Source organism: Gymnogyps californianus, chromosome 2 (genome assembly GCF_018139145.2).
Source record: "Gymnogyps californianus isolate 813 chromosome 2, ASM1813914v2, whole genome shotgun sequence".
Lineage (NCBI taxonomy): Eukaryota > Metazoa > Chordata > Aves > Accipitriformes > Cathartidae > Gymnogyps > Gymnogyps californianus.
In genome coordinates this window covers 128,511,523-128,534,248 of record NC_059472.1, presented here as the reverse complement: position 1 = coordinate 128,534,248, position 22,726 = coordinate 128,511,523, and the positions used below count along the sequence as shown (strand labels likewise).

The following is a 22,726-nucleotide window of genomic DNA, read 5'->3' as shown; positions in this document are numbered from 1 at the left end:
GCATAAAGTGGCTCCAAACCCTAGAATCATTTTATTCCCCTCCCCCCACTTTCTTCATTAATAAACTTCCATCCAGAACACTCCTGAGAAGCAGTCCTTGGACATTTTTCATGCTGCAGCCATATTCCCTTAAATGTCCAGGTCTCTAGCAATTCACTTCCCTTGTATACACTTCACTAACTTCTGGGTAAGTCTTTTCCTAGGCATTACTACTTCTAAATCTTCTGGAAATTTGAAGCAGAACATGCAATCCTATTCAAACTCATGTATACATCATCAACAAGAGAGGCATAGTTTCCTTTTTTGGCTGGAGAGATTGAGGTGTTAGAGTAGGAAGAAAAAAGCAGACTAGGACTCAACATACATACAAGACTCAATACAGTTCTCAGTTCTACTCTTTCAAAACTGCAGCTGATTACTACTACAAAATGCAGTTTGTTGCTACAAATTTGTAGTAACTAGAATTCTCATACAGGGTAATAAATACTCAATAGCTTCAACAAATCTCTATTGTGCGGTGTGTCTTTCTCAAGGTAGCTTAAAATTAACTCTAGCATTACATTAGCACGTCACTAGAAGTTTGGGAAGCCAAGTCAAAATAAAAATTTATTTTTAATTGTTTCAAAATACAGGACTAAAATCTACATAATTATTAAAATAGGCTTACAGATATTCTTTGATTAACAGTTTGCATCACGTAACAAAGGCATATTTTAAATGCAATATTTTCTCACAATTTTAACATACAGGTATTGCTAAAATTTTTCAAGTAAAAAAAGCATACTCTGAGTAGCCAATACAGCTAATTACATTCTTGCATCTTAAGTTACATACAGGAATTTTAGGATTCTCTTAATTACTTTCCCAAAACTAATAGTGATGCTCAAAAGACTGCAGGTACATAAACTGTCATTAATGAACATAACCACATTGATTAGGTAGTCTAAAGACAACCAGGACTTAAAGGGCTTCAGTTGAGTTACAACTTGACGTCTTCTGTTCCACTGATTAAGAGCTCAGTTTTAAAATACAACCTCTTGGGCAAATAACTACTTCCATTTTTAAACTGCAAGAGGTAACTGGTCACTATTAGTCACTTAAACTGTGGTTTAAGAAAAACTAAGTGTAACATGCAAACTGTACCTTAAAGCTCAGAAGAAAATCCACATGCACCAAACAAACCAAAAGTGTTTTTCCCATAAACTCTTTAACTTTTCAGTTAGTTATCAGGGCAAGCATGCAAACGATTAATAGAACCTGGAAGTTTGTCAACTCTTACAACTTTAAACTTCAAACTACTCAAGCGAAAACAACTGCATTGAAATAGGTAGAACAGGAACACAAACTTCAACTTTAAGCAACTTTCTGAAAAAGGTTATTCTGCATATATTGCTAAACTGAACTGTAGTAACATCAAGTTAATGAATTTAGATACTTTCAAGTCTTTGTTGATCAAACACTTTTGAGTACTGCTCTTCCTTTTCTGAAGTGATGCGCCTTCCTCTCCTGGAATGGGATAGCAGAAAAGACAGGAAAAAAATTTTCTAGATAATAATCAGAATAAAGCAACTGAGATTTCATGAAAAGTATCTCAAGACATTCTGTACTCTATTCACCCCCCTCCAAAACTGATATACAGCTTCTGTATTCCTGCTTCAGAGGACATGTGCCTAGTTCACGTGCCTGTCCTTTTAAAAAAAAAAAAAAGCAGCAAAGTCTTTTAAATAGAAGATTAATAACAACAACAGAAATTAAGCACCACTTGGAATGTAATCCAACTGCAATTCTACAAAGACTGAACACATAGAGCAAAAATATGATTACCAACTACCAACCTGGACTACAGTTTATTGGTTAAAGCGTAGACATTTTACACGAAGTATAAAGAGCCACCATCCACAGTGGGTACTTACCTGGTGTAAAGACTATCAAGGCTCAAACTCAACATTCTCTTATCCAAACTAGGGAGTAACCCACTGCCCTTTCAGCAATTTGTCATTGAGAAATCATTAGCCAGTCCTATGCTCTAAGTGTCTGTGAGTTGACTGTTCAGCAATTTCTTTATGCAGTCTTGATTAAATCCACTGAATCCAATTTCAGCACTTGTTTCCAGCATTAAGCAACTGAGAGTCAAACCCATACATCTCAGAGCATGTACAAGAAAAAAATTCAAATGGCATTTCAGATATGAATCCCTTCATCTTTATGGTATCTTGCAGGTGAACAAATTGAAGGTCAGTTGTGTTTTAGGGATTTAATTTTGCTTTCACTACATACCTTAAAGTAGTCTTCTTGTGATACAAAGGTGTTCCTCAGACGGTTCTCAGGATTAAACAGACAGGATACTACTGTTTGTATGCTCCTGTCCACAGACTTCTGAAATACAGTTATAGGTGCATCTACAACAATACTGATTTTCTTTGTTAGCCCACCACTAGCAATGTGGGTGTGTCACAGGGTTTATTTTGCATTCAGGATTCCTCTCAACTACCTTATGTTTCCTGAGCTCTCTGAATGTCTTTTTTTTTTTTTAAATCTTTTAATCTTGGTAACTCATTATCACCCCTAGATGTTACAAAATAACAGTTACGACCAGTGACATGCCAGTTCAGTTGTGGAATAGGCTGACAGCTGACAAATGAAGTCTCCTTTAGAAAACTGAATTCAGAGCCAACTGTTGGCCAAACTGGGGCCACCTTCCACAAAAGAAAGTGAAGAAGGGAGTAAAACATTACCAATTCAGATGTTTGAAGCTTAAAATAAATCTGCATAAGACAGCAGGCAGCGCTACCTAACCTGCTTTTTTAGGACCTGCAATTTCCTGTGTAATTCTCAGCAGATCAAGTAAAGCATTATCACTTAAAAACATTATTACACTTAATGAAGCAGAACACCCATTTTATACAGCCCTCAGCACTATAGACAAGCACCAACAGCTTCAAGGAAACGCGAGGCTTCTGAAGTTGTACACAGAAATCAGATACAATGGATTGAGCAACTGGCTAGAGTGGCAACTATAACCTTAATTTCTAGGATACTGGTCAAAGGCCCTCTTCACCAAGCCACATAATCCTCACGTCCAAATTTCTGGGAATAGGATTTATGACAAAAAACATTAAAGTTTTGAGAAAGCACTTACCTTTTGTGGACTGTTCGTAGACGATTGCACGGGCTCTGGAACAGCACATTCTGTCTGTATAAATTCTGGATCCTCAGTGCAGTGATAGCTTACTGAAGTATAAACCTGTACAGTTTTTTTTAAATATTGCAGTGTTTCAGTAACACTGGGAAAACATGCATAGTTGTGTTGTCATTGGTCCTCATCTATCCATAAGCTATGCCAACTTTATCTTCACACTTTTGATTCTTCACAGTATTTCCCCCACTCGTGGAGGGGGGAAATACTGTATCCTGATCTTTAAGACAGTTCTACTTCCTTCCAAAAAGGATATATTCTAATAAATGTCTTTTTTCCCCACTGTGGTCACTCTTGAGAGTTAGCTCCTCAACCTACTTCCTCTATCTATGGGTTTTGCCTTCAACCATACTGAGCAATGAAGGTGTTCACTGAGAATTCGAGACAACCAGCAGGTAAATTCAAGAGATTAAGCACTAAAAATCAAAGAAGGGGAAGCAAAATATCTACTACCACTGCCCTTCCAAGAAGTTGCTTTTCTGCATACAGGTCCTTTCTTGTTTGAAGCTTCTGTCATGCTTCTAACTAAATTTTTTTTCAAGATGTAAAAACATGTAGAAAAGCACAAGCCATTTTACAGCTTTTTTAAAACTCTCTTCGCTTCCCTCCGCTTACAGTGCAGTGTTGCAACTGGCAACCCACTGCAGAGTTTAATTACAATAGCAAAGAGGCTGATAAAGCAGTTACTCTTTATAGAAACATCCTTTCAGATGCTTCCAGAGAGGATTGGCAGCTTTTACAGCCAATTTTACCAAGATCTAAATGGCAGGGTTAAACATTCTCACTTTTCAGGGGTAAAATGGTTTTTTTTCCTCCCAAAGTAGTCAGATTTAACTTGACAGTAGTTTTCAGTTTCTTGCAAGATCATTCTTAAGGATGTTATTTGCAATTATACACAGCAACCACAAGGTGTACCACGTGACACTCCCAAAAGCCCCTGAACACCAAAACTGAATTTCAAACTGATGATATTGGGAGAAACAGAAACCTACAGTGTTAGCAGACGATTCCTTTCTGAGCACCATCCCTAACCATCAAAAGGAGTATCATGTCTGACCTCATCACAACTGTGGCATTCCATTTATCACTGGAAATTGTGATTACCCACCAAACAAATAGGTAGGTATAAAGCAGTAGACTGAAGGATGAAGTTTCCTATCTCCTTATGTGCCTGTCCTCTTTTAAGTCTGTAAAGAACGATACTTAAAGTTGCCTGAGATAGTTCTAGAGAAGCTGTCTGCTCATATCATCAAGCTTAAAATGTCTAATGAAAACCACCACGCACACCTACTCTAAAAACTTTGGCTTGCTACCATTTAATTGTTAAGTGATATACTGCGGCTGTATCATGTTCATGGATGTTATTCAACAGAAGTTATTTCAAGCCAACAAGGTAGTCAGTATTTCAGTGACTTCTGAACTCGAGTCTGTTTCTGTCCCCATTAAAGCAAAGGTAATTCTCACTAACAGAATACACACTTTCCATGAAAAGAAAAAGGCTGCTTCTCTGCCGAGAAACTGAAAGCAAAGCTTAGTACACATGATTGGAAGTGAGCAGGAATAAAGTATTCTTCTAATATGATCAGAGGCAGTTGTCAGATGCATGCAGGCAGCAATATATATGCACAAAGTTCCATTTTCTTAATTTTTCCCCCATTTATCTTCCACACATTCTACAGACATCTGCTGGGAATTAGCCTGAACGAATACTGTTCAGAAGAAAATTAAGTATTACAGCTTTTAAACACTTAATAGAAACTGTACTCAATAAATACAAGATTATACCCAAAGAACATAAAAACGCCTAAGTTTAAGTTCCAACACTGTTAAAGAAATACACAGTATTTTTTCCTCTCTTGTGGATGTCCCGTGTGTGAAGTCACAGAAAGCAAGTAATTTTTTAGAAGCCATCAGTACCATCTACAGTTTGTAGCAGCCTGGCAAATCATTTTAAAAAGCTGTTGAAAGTAGCCAAAAAAAAAAAAAAAAATCAGTATTTGCAGAGCAGATTATTTTGAGGCTTTTTAAATTTTAAAAAAATTTGTAACAATAAGCAGTAATATTATACAGATCTTATAAGTCAGGATTGCGCATCAGGTCACCACTTAGTTTTCCTTCAACTTTTCATGAAAAATCAATTCTGTTCATGTTAAAATTCCAGAATTCTGTGACCAGAACATATGGAGTAACACCATAAAACAGGTAGTTCTGTTCTGCCAGACAGCTCCTAAAAAAGCACCACGTCAGTAAGAAATCTAAAACAATTACCTACTCTGTCAGCAGCTACAGATTTGTATAGACCAGATTACATACAGATCCAGTCAACAAACCACAGTTTGTTTGTTTTTTTAAAGTATCAAGCTGTCAAAACAGTGTGCTAATCAAGATGACAAAGTTCCAGAAGTTTAACTCTGTAGACTTACCGGAGGCATAACATAATTTCTTTGCTCCCCAGCAAGCCATTGTGGTTGAACCTTAAACAAGAATTGGACAAGAACCAGCTTTTATTCATTCGTTTCCAACACAGGCAAGTAATTGCTCTTTAAGAGCCACCATTTATAACATTTCATGTCTGGATTTTTCATTAAACAGTAGTTTACAGTCTTCTGTCCAGCAAGATAGCTTTTTCACATGTACCATATGTAGTGTTTAGCACAAGGTCATCCTTACCACAAATTCAACTACCTCCTTCCTCTTCTCATTGCAAGTCTTAAAAAAAATTTAAGAAATAAGATTTCTAAAGATTAGGAAAATAAGGGGAATCATAGCAGCCACACTGAAAACATCTCAAACCTCTAGTTACTTCCAGTTACTAAACTACTTCTAGTTTAGCTTCAGTAACAGGACTTACTCACACATTTCACTTATGAATTCAAAAATGACTATCAGCTAAGTGCCCTCCTAGACATTTTTTGAGCTCAAGAGCACATCCCCTCTCTGTATACATCCCACATTTATATAGTCTGATAAGACTCAGTGACACTGTTTTAAGTAACTAACATCAGCTACCCGCACTATAGCATGTACAAATGCAAAGCTCCTTCCCACAAGAAAAAGTACTACTGATCTATGTTCTTTTTGCTAATTTGGAAGTTGTTTTATCATTGCGTATTTAAGGGAAAAAAAAAATCAAACTATGAAAGAGTATGCTAAGTTATTCAATAGTTTTCACTGCATTAGAGTAAAAATGTCAGTAATTTTTTTTTTACTTTTAATTTCTGTGAAGCAGGAGCTGAAGGGAAATAGAATTCACAGAAAGAGAAACACAGAAAGATCAGACTCCAGTTAACACCATTCATTCCATTCAAGTTTTGTCAGGTATCAAACAGCCTTTCTGCTGCTACTAAAGAATTACACACCTGATAGTTGTAGGCTGGCTGATATCCTACAGGAACCTGCTGCTGTATCAGTAAAGCTGGTGAACTGTATGGATACGTCTGCAAATAAAGCTTTTTTTAAAAATGCAAGTTTGAAGCAAAGTAAAAGTATATTTGTAAAGGTATTTATAAAGCCAGGAGCACATTTTTAGAAGTATGTAGTCACATTGTTACTTCCATTCCTGTTTCAGATTAGCTTCATTATTTAAAAGCAACCCTTACAGATTTCTCATGGGGCTTCAGCACTTCAGGCACTAAAGATCTCTAGAAAGTGGGATTCTAAAGTGTATTACATACCTAAAAATCCCACATCTGCTTGCAGCTGATCTTTTAAGTCATTTCAGAAGTACAACTCATCCCATAAACTTTCTAAAGTAGACCTGAAACAGACCAACTACCATGAAATAATGGACTACAGCCTGAAGATCAGTTTCTTGGAGCCAAAGGCAAGCCAAGTATTACAATTCAGACAATTTCCCAACATTTCTTCACTGCGAGTATTTTGACACAATGTTAACCTGGAACCTTCTCAGCTTCTTTAGAGAATAGTTAAAGGCATGTTCCAGCATTTAAGAGAATTAGCTCCTCCTACACTATTTCACTCTCCCAAGAAACTTAAAATCAGCAAGAGTACTACTATCAAGCTCTCTGCCTTAGAAAAAAAATATTTCTGAGAGTCACTGCAGTTTGCTCACCTTCATTCGCTTAAGAAAATATACAAAACAGAATCAGTTTGCAATTAATATTGCCCTGTTGTATTGCCATATCATATAAGATTATTACAGGAAGAGACCATAATCTGGAAAGCCTTCTATTCATAGTACAGGACCCATAACAAGGCCAGAAGTACTCTGCCTACACCTCAGTAAGAATGCTTATCTGAAGTACCAATAAAGTGATGTCCTGTAAGCATACTGTACTGGTCACAGCTGTTAACAGCAGATGCCATAACACAGTGTTCTTAAAGACACAACAGCAGTTCAGAAACAAGAATTTGTTCAGCTAGGATTAAAAAAAAAAAATACCACAGCCAACTTCTGGTTCCATACTTGTTTAAAAAAATATATTTTAAAGTTTGTGGTTTATTCTGAGGCAGGGCAGCAGCACATTAAGTACCTGGATGTACTTGATTTGTGAAGTGCATCTGTGACAAGTAACAAGATCACTTAAGAACTGTTAAATAATTAAATCTTAGCTCCACCTTCAACAGTTTTCTCATTCTCAAAAGCATCTCCCTGTCTTCTGTTTTATGAAGAGATCACATCACTGAGTAAGTTTTTCAAGGTTGTTTGCATTCTTTTAAAGCGGTCTGAAGTTGGGCGCTTCTTATTGGGATAAGTAATATGAAAAGTGAATAAGATATGATTGGAATCTCAACACATATTCCTGAAGTTTTATGCACTTGCACCTTCAAAAATATTCAATTATGATTCAAAATCAGTGGCATGAACAGCCTTACCTGAACATACTGCGTTACTGGGCTCATTACAGCTGGAGGCTGCATGTACGTCTCTGTATTTTGATTACCCCATACACTATGGAACTGTGGTACAGGAGGATTGAAGACTAATGGTCTGGGATGCACATAAGAACCTTGTTTTAAAGCAAAGAAAAATAAAGTATTAAGACATTTTCACATGTATTTCATTAGTAATCTGAATTCAAGCTGCAAAAACACTTCAGTGTTTTGACTCTTAAATTTAACTCAACATTAACTGTATTGTGCTACCAACTTGAGTTTTATTACCAAAACTGTACAACATCGCACAAGTAGTGAGGTCATAAAATTCAGAACTGAACTTTAATTGTAATATACATATTACATCAGATAAAAAGGATCTGCAAGGATGTTAATGTAGAATTACAAAAGACCCAAAAATTTTTAATATATACTTATCATATGAACAAATTTGTTTATATATACTTACACAGGTTTTGTTGCTTTCTAATTGCTGGCCCCAGCTTCAGCTTTTTGCCATGGAAGTTGATTTGTGACTGAAAGACAGGTTATTCTGTAAGCTGGGGAATCAGTGAGGTGGGTGGTTTGTTTGATTTTGAAGAGACTGTACTCTGCTTCTATACCACAGTATCAACTCACACACAGGCTCAACAGCCTCCATTCGCTTCTCCACCTCAACACCTTATGCCTTTTACCTTTCATTTCCTGCAATGTTCTCAGCACACCCATTTGCCTACTCACCAACTCTCCAAACCTATTACATATCACTTGCCTTAATAGCAACGTGCACTACTAGTAGTTTGCAGCTACATATTAGCGACCATCAGCCTTCTGGTTTTACACACACAGATTCGAACTATTCTTGCCTCAGTAAGGATATTAATGTAGAGTGACTATAGTCTAGGTTTGCTTGAAACCCTATCTATATCACCACTTACCTTCCTTCCCACAAACTTCCTAACAGGCTTCACGTAACATGTTAGAAGCTGTCCACCTAATATTAAAGGAAATGGAAGGCTGTCTAAGCACTACTGTTTACCTGCATGTTACTGTATTCTCTCTAGAGAAATTTTCACATGCATTCCTTCAGAACATCCAACAAACATGCTGATATTCACAACTTTTTTGGCCAAAGCATCTATGCAGGACACAGACTAACCAAGAAAGAGTGAAACTGAAATATGGTTCACATGTTCCTCAAATACCCAAACCCAGGAATACAAGCATCTGAAAGACTTGCAAAACAGGACTGTAAGCACTCCTCAGTAGTCAGCAAACGCCCAAGACACATGTAACTTCTCATTCTGCAAGTTCTGCCGAAATGCTAGTACACACAAAAGGCAGGATTTCAGACCTTCAATGATCAATGACTGGCAACTGCTTTGCCAGCACAGTATCTGGGGCCATAACAAAAGTACAGGAAGAATTTCAAGCACCCTCCCTCCCTGCAGAAGTTCAATTCTGTGTTCTTCAGTGAAACTGCTTAGTTTGAAAACTAGAAGAACATTCACCAATGGATGTAGGCTGAAATGGCATCACAACATCCTTACACTTCAAGGTCTATCTGGACCGACTGTAGAAAAGAGCCTGTAAGATTTTGTTCTCTACAAGATTACAGTTTAAGTCTGGAGTATAGAAAGTTGCTTTAATACATGCATTTAATGACTGATGTTTATTCAGGTACTCAGGAACTTCTCCACACAAAACTCCCAAAAGAGAATCCACCTTTGGGTTTGATCTCACATTCTCTGCCAAGATGGTGACAAGAAACATGTTTATCTACCTATGAAGATGTGCATAGCACACATGATGCTACCTGAAATAGGCACTCTGTTACAGTTCAGAGCGCTACACTGAGGTTTACTGATGTGTAAAGCATTTGAAGTGAAAGATTTTTGGTTTAACCCAATTAACACAAATTTAGTACCACGTATTAAAATCCATATTAGATGCAGATCCATAGTCTATCTAGATTCTCTATCTCATGCAACACTAAGGACCTGCCTGCTTCAGAAGAAAACATGCAGTTTGCAATTTTAACAGACACCTCGCTATGCTTTTTCTCCCATTTCTGCTAAAGAAAGTGCTTTAACAGATAACAGCAACTTTATTGTCGATTGTAAAAATAAGTAAAATAAGCAGACTAATAGTGATATTAAGAAGTGTCTTATTTGATCATCTTCTCATACTGATAAAAATAGAATAAAGAAAGACATGGGGGTGGAAAAAAGTGAAATACCCTGACCAGTTTGACAGTGTTTGGTTTTTTTTTTTAATTGATCCTGCAATCCTGTTGTGCCCAGAACCATGCAACCACCTTTTCCACCTGAGCAAAAAGAGCTCTTAAAAGACCCGCCTCCCCTCAAAGCAGAAGGTAGCTTTCTGTTCTGAACTGCAAACAGACTCACTCTGGACCAAAGTGCAGTTACAAATGTAATCAGACCTAAATCAGAAGAAAAATACTTTCATGTTGCACAAAGCTACAGAGCTAAGCAGATAAACACAGGCATCTAGAGTGATTCTAACCATGGAGAGGCTCTATCTTGTTCATTTACATAAAACATTGCAACCACTCAGTACAGATAATGCCTGAAATGGTTTAGTGAGGTGATCTCTGCTTATGACTCGAGCTCTAAAATGCAGATTCCTTCCCTTTTTCCATCCCCTCCAGAAGCCAGCAGCTTCGTAAGATGTTTTCTGTCTGGATGTGCTTCTTCCTGGTAAGGCAGTAATTTGTATTGCCTGTATACCTGAAATTTGCACTGAAGAGAAAATCTGCCATATACCTCTGGGTCTTCCCAGATCTCTGGTATACAAAGTCACATCAGTCAGTACTATATTAACAGAGATACACTGAGGGCTTTTAGTTTTGATAAATCCACACAGAAAGTCAGCAGTGTACATGGCTCAAATGACAATTCTGAAGAGGTCTCTACAGAGATTGTTGCCTCAGAGCAAGCATTCCACACTGATCTAGTACAATAAATGTAACCCATGGTAAAAAAAAAAGTACTCTCAGATAAAGTCTGTTGCTCATTACAGCAGTATTTTTGTCAGTACACCATGAAGAGTTAAAGAACAGCAAGCTTTTCAAGTCTTTTGGTGATAATCAAGGATCTCCTGCTGGAGTTTCACCACTCTCCACTTTGTTCACACATGTTCTCTTCTCCCTTAAGGAGCTGGACAGCCAGTAAACACATCTGAACGTATCACAGAACACTAAATTTGTGCCTGGCACATTTATCTGGATTTGTCTTTCAGACCTACTTCCCTATCCGAGAGCTTCAGAAGCAAATGGGAGACTGTTCATCCAGAGACGTGGGAGTTTTCTGAGGCAAAGACTTCAGAGAGGAAAATATTTCAATACATGTTATTTTCAGTTATTGCACTCAGTTTTGGGAGAAAGAAGGAAAACAAGAAGTTTTGTCAGTGGTTTGTGACCTGCTGAAGCTCATCAGAACCAAATAACAGATTTGGTTGTAAGCATTGAGATTTAAAATTTCTCCGATACTGAACTCTAAGAGCAGAAGCTGTAAGTTCTACCCCTTTATCTCCTGTGTGAACTACAGGAAAACCATATGACATGAACAGTTGCATCTTATAGTCAAGGAGGCTTAAAAAAATACTTGCGCTCTGTGTAACATCCAAATGCACAAATACTGCAAGAGAGAAACACATACTTCGACTGCTGAGACTTCAGTAAAAAACTAATGTTGTCTTTTATGTTACTGTTATTCCCAGTAATAATGCTGACAGGTCCGTGTATCTGCCATAAGCATAAGGGTTCTATGACAATTATCCAAAACAGAAAGCAGGCAGGCAAGAACACATGAGGCTTTCAAGCACACGAATGAATGAGAACGACCAGAAATACAATGACATGAGACATTCAAGCACACCAAGGTTAAAACTAATTTTGTTTCTTACTCAAGTAAATATACAAAGATTCTACCACCAGTAGAGGTTTTAGCAAGTTTACTTTCTGGGCAGCCCTAGACTTTTGTTGTCCTAATTCACTCTACAGGGTACATGACTTGGTTTCCCCTGAACATGTCTCCAGCCTTCATATATCAACTTCTTCATATAATTTAGACAAAGAGCTTACTTCTACTATTTTTTGAACATCCACGTTGTCCAGGAAAGATACAAATCCATACCTGAAAAGAAAAAACAGGTTATTCAATAACCAGACTTTGATTTGTTAGCTAAATTATTTTGAACAAGACCAGTTAACAGCATATATGCCAGGTACATTAATTATATTGCATGCCAAAAGTATCAAGTAGGACATTAGTTTGTAATTCAGCATGAAAATGTATTTACTGCTAACTAGCAGCATATACTACTGGGCCAGACGAAAGGAATTGAATGCCAGATTCTAGAATAATACGAAATAGATGTAAGGGCTATTCTTCCATTTCAGCTACACAAAATGAGCACTATTGTTGGTATTACTAACTCAGAAAGTAAAAAACCTTTTAAGTATTAAGATCTGAATTATCATCAAATTTTGTATTTACTGCAGAGGTTTGGATGAAAGCAGGCATTACAGGAACAGTGACACCAGTGGGGGAAATTATCCTTGAAGGGGTTTTTCAATTTATTTCACTGTCCCCCTTGTTTATCTAGTCTATAAAATGAAGATAATTTCAGAGCATTATAGGAACAGTTGTGTCAATCAATGGAGTATGCCAATTCATTATCAATACTCAAAACATACACTGGCTAATTGTGCATCAGAATTCACCATGAAGACTAGCAAGGGATACAAGGAAATGAAACAGATTTCCAGCTCATATATTACTACATATGCCTAAAAAACCCGTGACTTTTTAGGATCTGCTCAAAGAATCTCAGAAAAAAATCGGGCTGGAAGGGACCTCCAGAGGGTGAAGACTCCTTCTTAAAGCAGGGGTAACTTCAAAACTGGGATATCTTCCCCAGAACTCAACAGGCTAAGGTCCTACACATCCTTATTTAAGTGTTTCACCAGACAATTCTGAATTTTTCTATATATCCAATGGGAATTTCCCTTGCTTCAACTTTGTTCACTTAGTTTCACTCTTCACCCAAACGAGTTTGGTTTTCTCTGTAACTTATCCCTGAGTGCCAGAAGCATGCACTCCCATTGCCCTGAATAAACCATCTACCCCTTCTCCTAACCATCCTGAACTCTCTCCAGACTGTTAACTACCCTAGCCATCAGAAGAGTCCTACGAAAGAACTGTCTGCATAAGCATCACACAACTTTCAAGCTTTGTTTCCACTGGTTATGTGACAATAACCTTCTTTTCCCTGAACAGATAGACTGAAGTCAGAAAAATTAGGCTATTCTTTATAAGATCATACAGCGCATTTAGGGGCAATCTAGATTCACAGGTTTCACAGTGTTAATTCACCACAACATAAAACTGCAGCTAGTGTTAAGGCTTAAGCGTGTCAAGTGCGTTGCTAAGTAGCTGATCATATTATCTATGACAGAATTATGTCCACATAAGCAGCAACTTAAAACAACTATTCATGTTCTACTCACCCTTTGGAAACACCAGTTCTGTCGGTGATTATTTTCACCTCTTTCACAGTACCATATCGTTCAAAGAAACTCCGAATTTCTGCTTCATTCATCTAAAAGAAACAAAGTCTTAAACTTCTTGAAACACTTTCAACTGTTTAGAACTGATTTAAAGCAGCCAGTACCATTTTCTAAATCCATCTTCTAGTACCGTTAAGAACTAAAGTTACTCATCTGTTCCAAAATTCTCTCATGACACTGCAATACCTTAAGATTGGTACAGACACACATTAAAAAAACCCCCAGGAGTTAAATTCCTGTTTCCTTCCCACTGAAGTGCCCTATACCTATCTTAAACAATTAAAAGTATATTAATACCCTTATATCAATTCCACCAACAAAGACTGTGTTTGGCATGATTTTTCCTTCTGGTAAAACATATCCTTGACTGGTTGTTGAAAAACGGGTATTATCCTCCAAGACACCTGCACACTGGGCCTCCACGTTTGCAGACTGAAAAATTTAAACAGAAATACATATTTCAATTAATTATTATAGCACACTTCAAGACACTAGAATGCCTGCATCTTCCTATAGATATAGGATGGGACAATGAATTTCAATAGCACCTTTCCAATTCCCTAAAGTACTTGCTGCAAATAGACCACTCATTGGAAAAAAGCTGACGTAATTATTCCAAAAAGCTTTAGAAATTTAAATCTAGACCTAACTTAGGCTACTTTAAGTAGCCCCGTCTAACTATATGAAGCTTCACAACTAGTGTTGCTACTACCAGACACACAGTGAGAACACCAAAATAATTCATTTCAGAACTTTACCAAATTCCTTTCAGATGTAAGCAAGAAATTAAATTCTTTAAAGATACAATTTACTGTAAAGTGATTATCCAACAGAACAAACTCCAACATCTTCCTAATCAAAAGCTTTAAATACTTGAGATGTAAGCTTAAAAACAGCCTTAGAGCACAGGTAACAGGGCTATACTACAAGTTAGCTGTAAGAAGGGAAATCAGACCTTGATGGAATATTCACACTATTTTCTCAGAAAAAAAGATTTTGTCATTTTAACTACAACAGGAATATGAATGACTACAAACTTGTTTGAGTTGTCTGCACCAAAGCAGGGTCTTAAGTATGCACTGCATGTACAGAAGAACTGCAAAGAATGTTATGATTATAGAGCAACTACAGTCATGATGTGCTTTGCACACCCAGGCTTCAGATGCACCCTTTTGGTCCTAAAGCATTTTGTCACAACCTAGGAGCTATGGATTCATTCAGTCCAGAGCAAGGTACAATGCTCCCTAAGCAGTAATTCAGTATTTTGTTCAGATGAACAGACCACATGCAATTCCATTTCTTGTTACTGATGCTAGCAAAGATTCTGGGCAAGGTTTGAAGTGTGTTTTACAGACGTATTTACAAGAACTAAAATACAACATAAGCACCACGGGCACCACAAGCTCCAGCCCTTCTTGTTGTCTACTCTCCTGAATGGTTTTAGCTATGTGCCATGCTTTGCCTGGCTGGTAAGAACATAAACTACTCTGACCAGTTGAGTGTTACTCGCTCCTCTGTATTAATGTACTTTGAAAGGTTAATAAGCTTTTCCTTACAATTCAACTGGTGTGGCATTATCCCTACTTCAGATATTCCAGACTTTCTTTGATTATCTAAGTTATCTGGTCTTTTGAAACCTAAGAATTTGCAATAGGTAGCATCCAATTTTTCAATAATAATTTTCATGTTTAATGCACATTTAAACTGCAGCTGTGAGTGACAAGTACTCAAACTGGGCAACCAGTAAGGGAATGAGAAAAATCATAAGAACCAACCTATACATGTGGCACATGATTTGCCCAGCAATTAAACAAAGCCAAAACTAGAATTCAGCCCTCCAAATATGATTTCAGGGTGACTGAACCAAATTAACAACACACCATTACTAAAAGCCAGAGAGGGTTTGCCCTGTCTCTTTTCCTGCACCTCCTCTGCACAAGCTGTAACACTTGTCAGTTCAAATTAAGCTGGCTCAACAAATTTGGCAGGAAGATTAACATAAAGTGAGCAGTTTTTCACCCAATTAGTATTCTGCTATTGTAGAGAACTGAATCAGCTTACTATGCTACCAGACAAGCATCAGTCCCACCTCAGGATCAGTGGATGCAGAAAAGGAAATGGAGATGGAGGCGGCTTAGCCTCTTCTTCTGAGAAGCACTAAGCCATCGATTCAGTTCAAAACGGTTTCACGAAGCCATACCTTAGACAGAATCTGGTTCCATCACACCAGATACTGTTGCCTATGCTCAATTTACTCACCAACTATGCTTCCTACTGCAAATTCTCAATAAAAGTGACAAGTCAATCCTTTCCCTTTATGCTCCAAGAACTCCCTCTACCCTCCAATGAAGCTAGAGGCCACAACTTCCATGGTAATAAAGATTTTGTAATAGAACATTTCTGCTGTAAACAGAAAAAGGGTAGCTCTCCCCTTTCCCTCCTATTGTACCACAACAGTTCTTTACATCACTGTGCAAGGAAATCAATCCTACATTTCACAGGAGAAAAATTTCGTACTACTTTTCAGACACATCCACTTCTCATTCAAGCTCATTCCGCAGTTACGTAAACACTTGTGGTAGCGTAAGAACACAACAGGGGCAAAAAACGAAGCAAGAGGTGAGGAGACCACTTCTTTGGCTGCCCCTCCCCAGGTAAAGGGTGTCTGAACTGACATCCGAGACTGCAACTCCACAGCAACCTTAAGCTGACCTAACTGTTGGCTTTACTTCTCTCTTTCTGGATCTGTTTCAGTGAACCAGGCTAAAAGAGAAGTATTCACTTTGCTATGCAAATCCTCTGGCAACCTAGAACAGGAAACAGCTCACAGCACAGGCACCCAACAAGTGCCAGAACCAGCACAAGAAAATGGGTAGGCATACAGATACTGCTGGTACGCAAGTCAGAGATGGCCTTGGCTGCCATGGAAGTGCAGCATTCATCTCTCACACTAATGATGCAGAACACAATTTTCAATGAAAATACAGATATTTAATGTGTAAAAGCATTAAATATCTAAAAAGAGAAATTAAACAGGCTACTTAGGCATTCTGACAAATTGGTCAACATCAAAAATAAGCTTTAAGATCTGTTAATACACGCATTTTAGAACTTGAAAAGGAGCTGTTGTTGAAAAACGTACAGTAGTAAAAGTCCTATAGCACAAAGACAGGAAACAAAATCTCCTCCTTCCCAAGTTACTTTTCAAGTCTTCAGTACTACAAAGCAAAACTTTTGTCAATTCAAACAAAGTACTGCCCTATCTAAAACCAAGTTATTTTACCAGCACAAGGTGTAACTGTTATTTTACTACCTAATGTAGCATTATGTAAACAACTGTACTGCCACAGACAGTATAGGCAAAGAACTCACACTGATGCTGAATCACTGTCCAAAGCCTAAGCCACCTAAAGTTTTCAAAATCTGGAAAATCCTGAAGTTGATGAATTGGCTACTCTGAAATTATAGCATCAGCTGAAGTGACCCAACCCTTCAAAAATACCCTAAGTGGGGTTGATTTGTCTGTCTGTCTCACGTAGTACCTTTGAAATCAAATTTCTAGACATCAGGAAACTTAAGGCTTATTCAAAGTTTTTCAGCTTACTGAAATTAATAGCTTTTTTCCCTTTCTCTCATCACATGCTAAATTTAATCAGCTTGCTCTTTGCATTATTCCAGCAAGCATCAAGTTTAAGCTGATGCCAGGAAACTGGATTAACCTCTTCATTACAGGAGTCATGAGGCTAGTTCGACTTTTGACCAAAAAAAAGGTGGAAAAGGACTACCGTTAGGGCCAGGTGGCAGAAATACCTAGCTACTCAAGTGGGTTACAAACATCACTCAGTCGTATGCACACCTAGGGGAGGAAAACCTTCACTCTTCTTTCGGCCACAGAAGTACAAGCCCTTGATTTCTTAGGCTTCTCCCCGTCTCTCCCTGACCTCACACAGTCGTTGTTTAAAATAAGTATTAAACATTTTTTTTCTTAAACATTTAAAACTCCTGATATATGTCCTGCTGTGCAGACTTTCTGTGCGCAGGAATCGGTTACCATGACAGCACACTACCTAAAGAAAGAACATGGCTCCCGGCACAGGGAGAACAATGTAGTCTTTTCACTAGGCAGCAGGTGGAGCCATCAGTCTAGTACTGTAATACGCTCCCACGCTAACGGCTGCGACTAATACGGCTTAACTTTTGAAAAAAATACCCTACTCTTATGTTGTTGTTGAAGTGTCTGGGTTACAGCCGAAAATTCCATTTTTCAACTAAAAAAATTCCTGAAGGAGAAACAGCCACTTGCACGTTGAAGGAGCAACGTGCGAGTTCAGGCAGCCACTCCCCCACCGACCACATGCAGCCCACAACGCACTGCGCGAAGCCAGTTTCCTCTGGCGGGGGGAAAAAAACAAACAAAAAAACAAACAAAAAAAACAACCAGACGGGGAACCTCAGGCGATCGCGTTACGGAGCCGGCGGGGCCGCCGCTCCGCTCGTGCCGCCGCCAACCGCCGCCCCCGGTCCTGCGGGCTTCGCACCTCGCCTAACGGCCTCGTTACCAGACGAGGCAAGGGGGAAGAGGGTTTCACGCTCCTCAAGTGATCTGGGGGCGAGAGCAAGGCAAAAGCGGAGGCGCCCCTCTGAGGGCAATGGAAGCTGTTTGAAAGCCCCCGACGCCCGGGGCAAGGGTTCCCACCTGACCCTAACGGCAAGCGGGCATGGGTCTGCAAGCCGGAGACGGAGCCGACCGGCGCCGCCCGCGCCCAGCCGTGGCGCCTGCCCGGCCTCGGCCCGCCGGGGCAGGCGGAGGAGCGCCCGGTCAGGCCATGCACAGAGCAGAAAGGAGCCCGGCGCTGCGGCACGGCGCCATGTGGCAGGGGCGCCACAAAATGGCCGCTCGTGGTGTGAAGCCCCCTCCTGCCGCGAAGTCCTCACGAGACCATGGCGCCGGCGGCTGCGAGCCCTAACACTTTCCCCCACACAAGCCCCAAGCTTTTTACTTGGGGTATTCCCTCCCTGACCTTAATCCCTCACCTCCTCTTAAGACTTTAAAACCTTCAAGGTATTAAAAGTGACAGTAACCCTGAGGGGTTCAGCCCAGGCAGCGGCCCACCCCTCACTGCGTTACACGGCGACACTACCGCAGCCGCGAGGATCCCAGTTCCTTACACCAAGAACAAGCAAAAAAAGTTAATGGTCAACTCTCACCTCCGCTCTCCGCGGCAGGACCCGACCAAGCCACTACAGCCCCCCGCAAAGAGCCGCCCCACGGCTCAGCATTCAAGCGCACCCCCTTCACCCCACTTCCCACCGTGCCGACCACGGCTCCCCTTTCGCCCCCCCTCTTCCACTCACCATCATTCACAGAAGCTGAGGCAGCGCCCACACACTTAAAAATAAACGAGGCCTTTAAAACAAAAACAATAGGAACTTTTCTGAGAAAACAAACACAGGACAGTCCTTTTTTTTTTTTTCTTTTTCTTTTTTTTTTTTTTAAAGGTGGAGAAAGGCAGCTCCTCTTGGTTACCGCTCTTCTCCTTAAGTAGCCCCAAGTGGGAAGGGGCGGGGAAAGGCCACACCCGCCCTCGCCGCCCTCTCACAGCCGGCACCAGCGCGGTCTAAGGAGCTCTCTGGGGGCTCGCCCCCTCTCGCCTTTCACGGGTCAGCTCTTGTGTAGTCTGTGTTTTAGGAGGGTGTCTGTAGAGAAAGGGTGAAGGGTGCCGCGGCTTTTCTCTTTGTTAGGAGATTAGGTGGGACTATTATTTGTGGCCTTGTTGAGCGGGACGTTGCTGTTGACTGCATGTGGTAGCAGCACGCCCTTGTCATTTTTACAAGAACTAGCACTTGGTTTGTTGAGGTTTGAGAGTGGTGTATTGTTGAAGAGGCTTTCACTCACTTTGAGACAAAAGTCGAAGCTTTTTCGTCAATGTTTTCATGAACCAATGTTATATAGCTGTTCTAGAGCAAGTGTTTCCATCACATCTCTTACTACCTGTACTGAAAACCAGCCTGCTGTCTGTTCACCAGTCACCCAAGACCTTTCTAGAAGGAAACCACTCTGGGAGCCCTTCTGGTTCTACAGTAATAAGATGCTTCTACTAGGTTTTGGAAATTAGTTTTAAATAGTTGTTTGCCACTGGTATCAAATGTTTAGAACAGATACTGATTTTGGAAATTTTCAGGGAGGGGGAAAATTACGGATGGCTCACCAATATAAACCCAACCTCTGACTGGGCTAGCTTAGTGAGTTTTTTGTTTCATGTGGTTTTTTTACTGGCAAAGGAATAAGAATGATACTCGTTTAGGATGAAAAATGGAAGTACAAAGCTAAAATGATAAACTGAAGTGTATATAACAAGTAAGCTATTTTTTCCTATGAGATCTTATTTCTTCTAGTGCATAGGTCTTTTTTTTTAACAATGTACCAAGTGTTCACCTTTTTCAGATGCTGATATTAATAATCAAAAGTAGACTGCTGGACTAGATGTACCTGGACCCAGAGTTGGTTTAGGTAATAGAAATAACAAAGGCCTGATCACAAAAGATGTACTTATGTTAACTATAGGAGGGATTTTGTTAAAGCTAGTGGGGTTGCTGTATTATCTAAAGGTAAGCGTATGCGTAGGCTTTCATGCAGCTAATGCCCATTTACTTAAATAAAAGAGATGCTCTACAATACCGTATCAGATCTTTTCAATTTTTATTTGAAATGGCTGAGACCTTGAAAATGTGGTCCAACAACGAAGGGAAAATATTACATAATACTTATTTCAATAAAATGGATTCATATGTGGCCTTAAGAGTGGCAACAGGTTAGTACCAGTATTTCTTAAGTGCAAAAACAGTAATTCTCCTTTTAATAACTCTTGAAACTAAAACTAGCCTTAATAGTCCAAAGTAGAGTAGAAGCCAGATTGGGGCTGGGTTGGGTGTTTTTATACCTTCTTTGCTCCTCTTTTATGGCCCTAACTAGAAGTATTCTGAAGGATCTCCTGTTTGCTATTAAGTGGAAGATAACTGTCCTGGAAGTGATAATACAATGCTGTTCCAAGAAAAAGAATTCTTTCCCTTTTATCATGGAAATGGTGAGCATTGTCCTCTTCTAGCAAAACTAGTATTCCAATGCAAAAGCAGAGTGGTGTAGTTGCTATAAAAAAGCAACCCTTAACCAAGGCATTATAGATTCTAGTTTTGTAAGGCTATCCTTCTGAGCTTCTGTGGACCGGGTTTGGGTCAGGATTGTGTCCTTAACTCAGTATTAGCTTCTAAAATTGGAGAACATCTGTTGCTTAAAACAAAGGAGAGAGTAATTTTTTTTCTGCTGCCAATACACAAATCTCAAAAGGGGTGGAGGGAGTGGAGTAGGAAATTATTGTCTTGGTTTGTTTTATTAATATTGCTACTGGAAGGGTTATTGCTCAATAGCTTTATTTGTTAAATGCACTAAGTAGCAGAAGAAGAAATGAATTTTATATTCTGCTATACTGTACAGTACTTTTCATTTTAATACACATTTAAAATAAAAAACTGAGTATCTTAGCCAAATTGTGTTCTCCTGGAATCTTATGATTTTAAGTAATCTAGGAGCTATGGTCAGTTATTGTGATTGTCTCAATGTTACCATAAAGATGAATCAGGGCTTGGCTTTCTGTCTTTAGGTTGTTTGCTTTTTTTTTTTTTTTTTTTTAAATTAGCGTTACTGGTAAATCAAAATAATTCAGGGAGTGCCTCTGGTTTGGTATCTGATAGGCTGCAGTGGGTGAGGATTTTACAAAAAAATCTGGTGAAAAATTATCAATCTGATTACAAATAGTAGTGGTTACATCTTACAATTTAATAGTCAGAAGTACATACTTTAAAGATAAGGTTAGATTTAGTCTTCCTAGATGTAGAACTAAAACTGGATAGCAAGAGTATCATACAGCATTTGAATTTTAATAGCATTTCTCAGAACTCTTCTGCAATTTTGAGACCTTTTCTTGAGAATCATGTTGAGTCTTTCTGTAAAGCTAAAGCAGCTAACTGCTCTTAGGAAATAATATGAACATGAAAAGAAGGACATAAAAGAGATATTTAAGCTATCAGGTTAAGAACACTAGAAGAAGGTTCCAATTTTCAGACAGCTAGGCAAGCTTGCTTCAGAAAAAGGTGCTGAGTTACCAAATAGGATTTGAATGTCTGTTTTCTGAGTTTCCTATTTCGTACTGAAGAGAGAATGCCACATGCATTTCACATTTCATAGTCAGCTTTGAAGGATCATGCTGTATCTAGTTAAATTTTGGACATTTCCTTTACTGCTGTTTGCATCGGGGTAGCTATTTAAGGGGATATACCATAATGTTGTGATGAACATCTGCATTTAAAAAAAAAAAAAATTACATGCTGTTATAATCTGCATTGAAATTGGTAGTAGAATTTCCACTGGCTTCAGTAAGCAAAACGAGAATCTGTTCTTATCGGCATGGTAAAATCCTTTGAAATGTAGTGGACCATTTGCTGACTGATTTTTTTTTTTTTTAATATATTCCCCCCCCCCCCCGAAGTAATGGAACACAAATAACTTATTGTAAAAGACACAGTGAATTTCTGCATGTATAACATTCCAATAAAATTACTTTTTTTTCCTTGATTTGGATGAAAACTAGAATATTATTTTGAACATTAATCCATTGACTTAATTTTCAGTAGTGGAACTCCTTTGGGAGCTTATTTTTCTAGAAACTGCATTATTTTACAACACGTTAATTAATCTGATAATAAATTTAACTCAATACAATATACAGGCAATAATTCAGTGAAAACTTAACACCTAAACCATACATACTTGAGTTATATGTAATCTAAGCTGAAATCATTGTATGAGATTGTTCTGTGGTGAAGGTTATATTTAACACTACCAATTCATTGTGATTAGCTTTTAGGCATTTAAACTCTGACTAGTTCATTAAATTTTAACCTGAATAACTACCACTGTAGGAATGCTGATACATGCTTTAATTTGTACTATGGCATGTGGCATGACTGAAAAATTTTAATATATTGTACAGATATGTAATATTCTTCATCGAAACATTTTACAAGAATGAATTATACAAGTGCAT

At 38.7% G+C, this 22,726-nt stretch overlaps 1 protein-coding gene across 1 annotated transcript; it reads right to left on the bottom strand.

Annotated features, from left to right (window-relative positions):
* Positions 1 to 593: 593 nt before the first annotated feature.
* DAZL (deleted in azoospermia like) lies at positions 594 to 19,111 on the bottom strand. Its single transcript, XM_050891870.1, has 11 exons — positions 18,981 to 19,111; positions 13,923 to 14,057; positions 13,566 to 13,657; positions 12,138 to 12,189; positions 8,502 to 8,568; positions 8,033 to 8,166; positions 6,556 to 6,633; positions 5,620 to 5,670; positions 3,140 to 3,244; positions 2,278 to 2,376; positions 594 to 1,506 (listed from the first exon to the last, which is right to left on the bottom strand). The coding sequence occupies exons 1-11, from the start codon at positions 18,984 to 18,986 to the stop codon at positions 1,453 to 1,455; spliced, it is 873 nt and encodes a 290-aa protein (XP_050747827.1). The 5' UTR covers positions 18,987 to 19,111; the 3' UTR covers positions 594 to 1,452.
* Between the last annotated feature and the right edge of the window lie 3,615 nt (positions 19,112 to 22,726).

What these genes read in the sequence shown, in the direction of transcription:
- DAZL (XM_050891870.1), bottom strand. An exon ending in TTGGTGGAATTGATATAAGG is followed by an intron (nt 13,658 to 13,922) that starts GTATTAATATAC and finishes TGTTTCTTTTAG; the next exon opens with ATGAATGAAGCAGAAATTCG. An exon ending in CAGTAACGCAGTATGTTCAG is followed by an intron (nt 6,634 to 8,032) that starts GTAAGGCTGTTC and finishes CTTTATTTGCAG; the next exon opens with ACGTATCCATACAGTTCACC.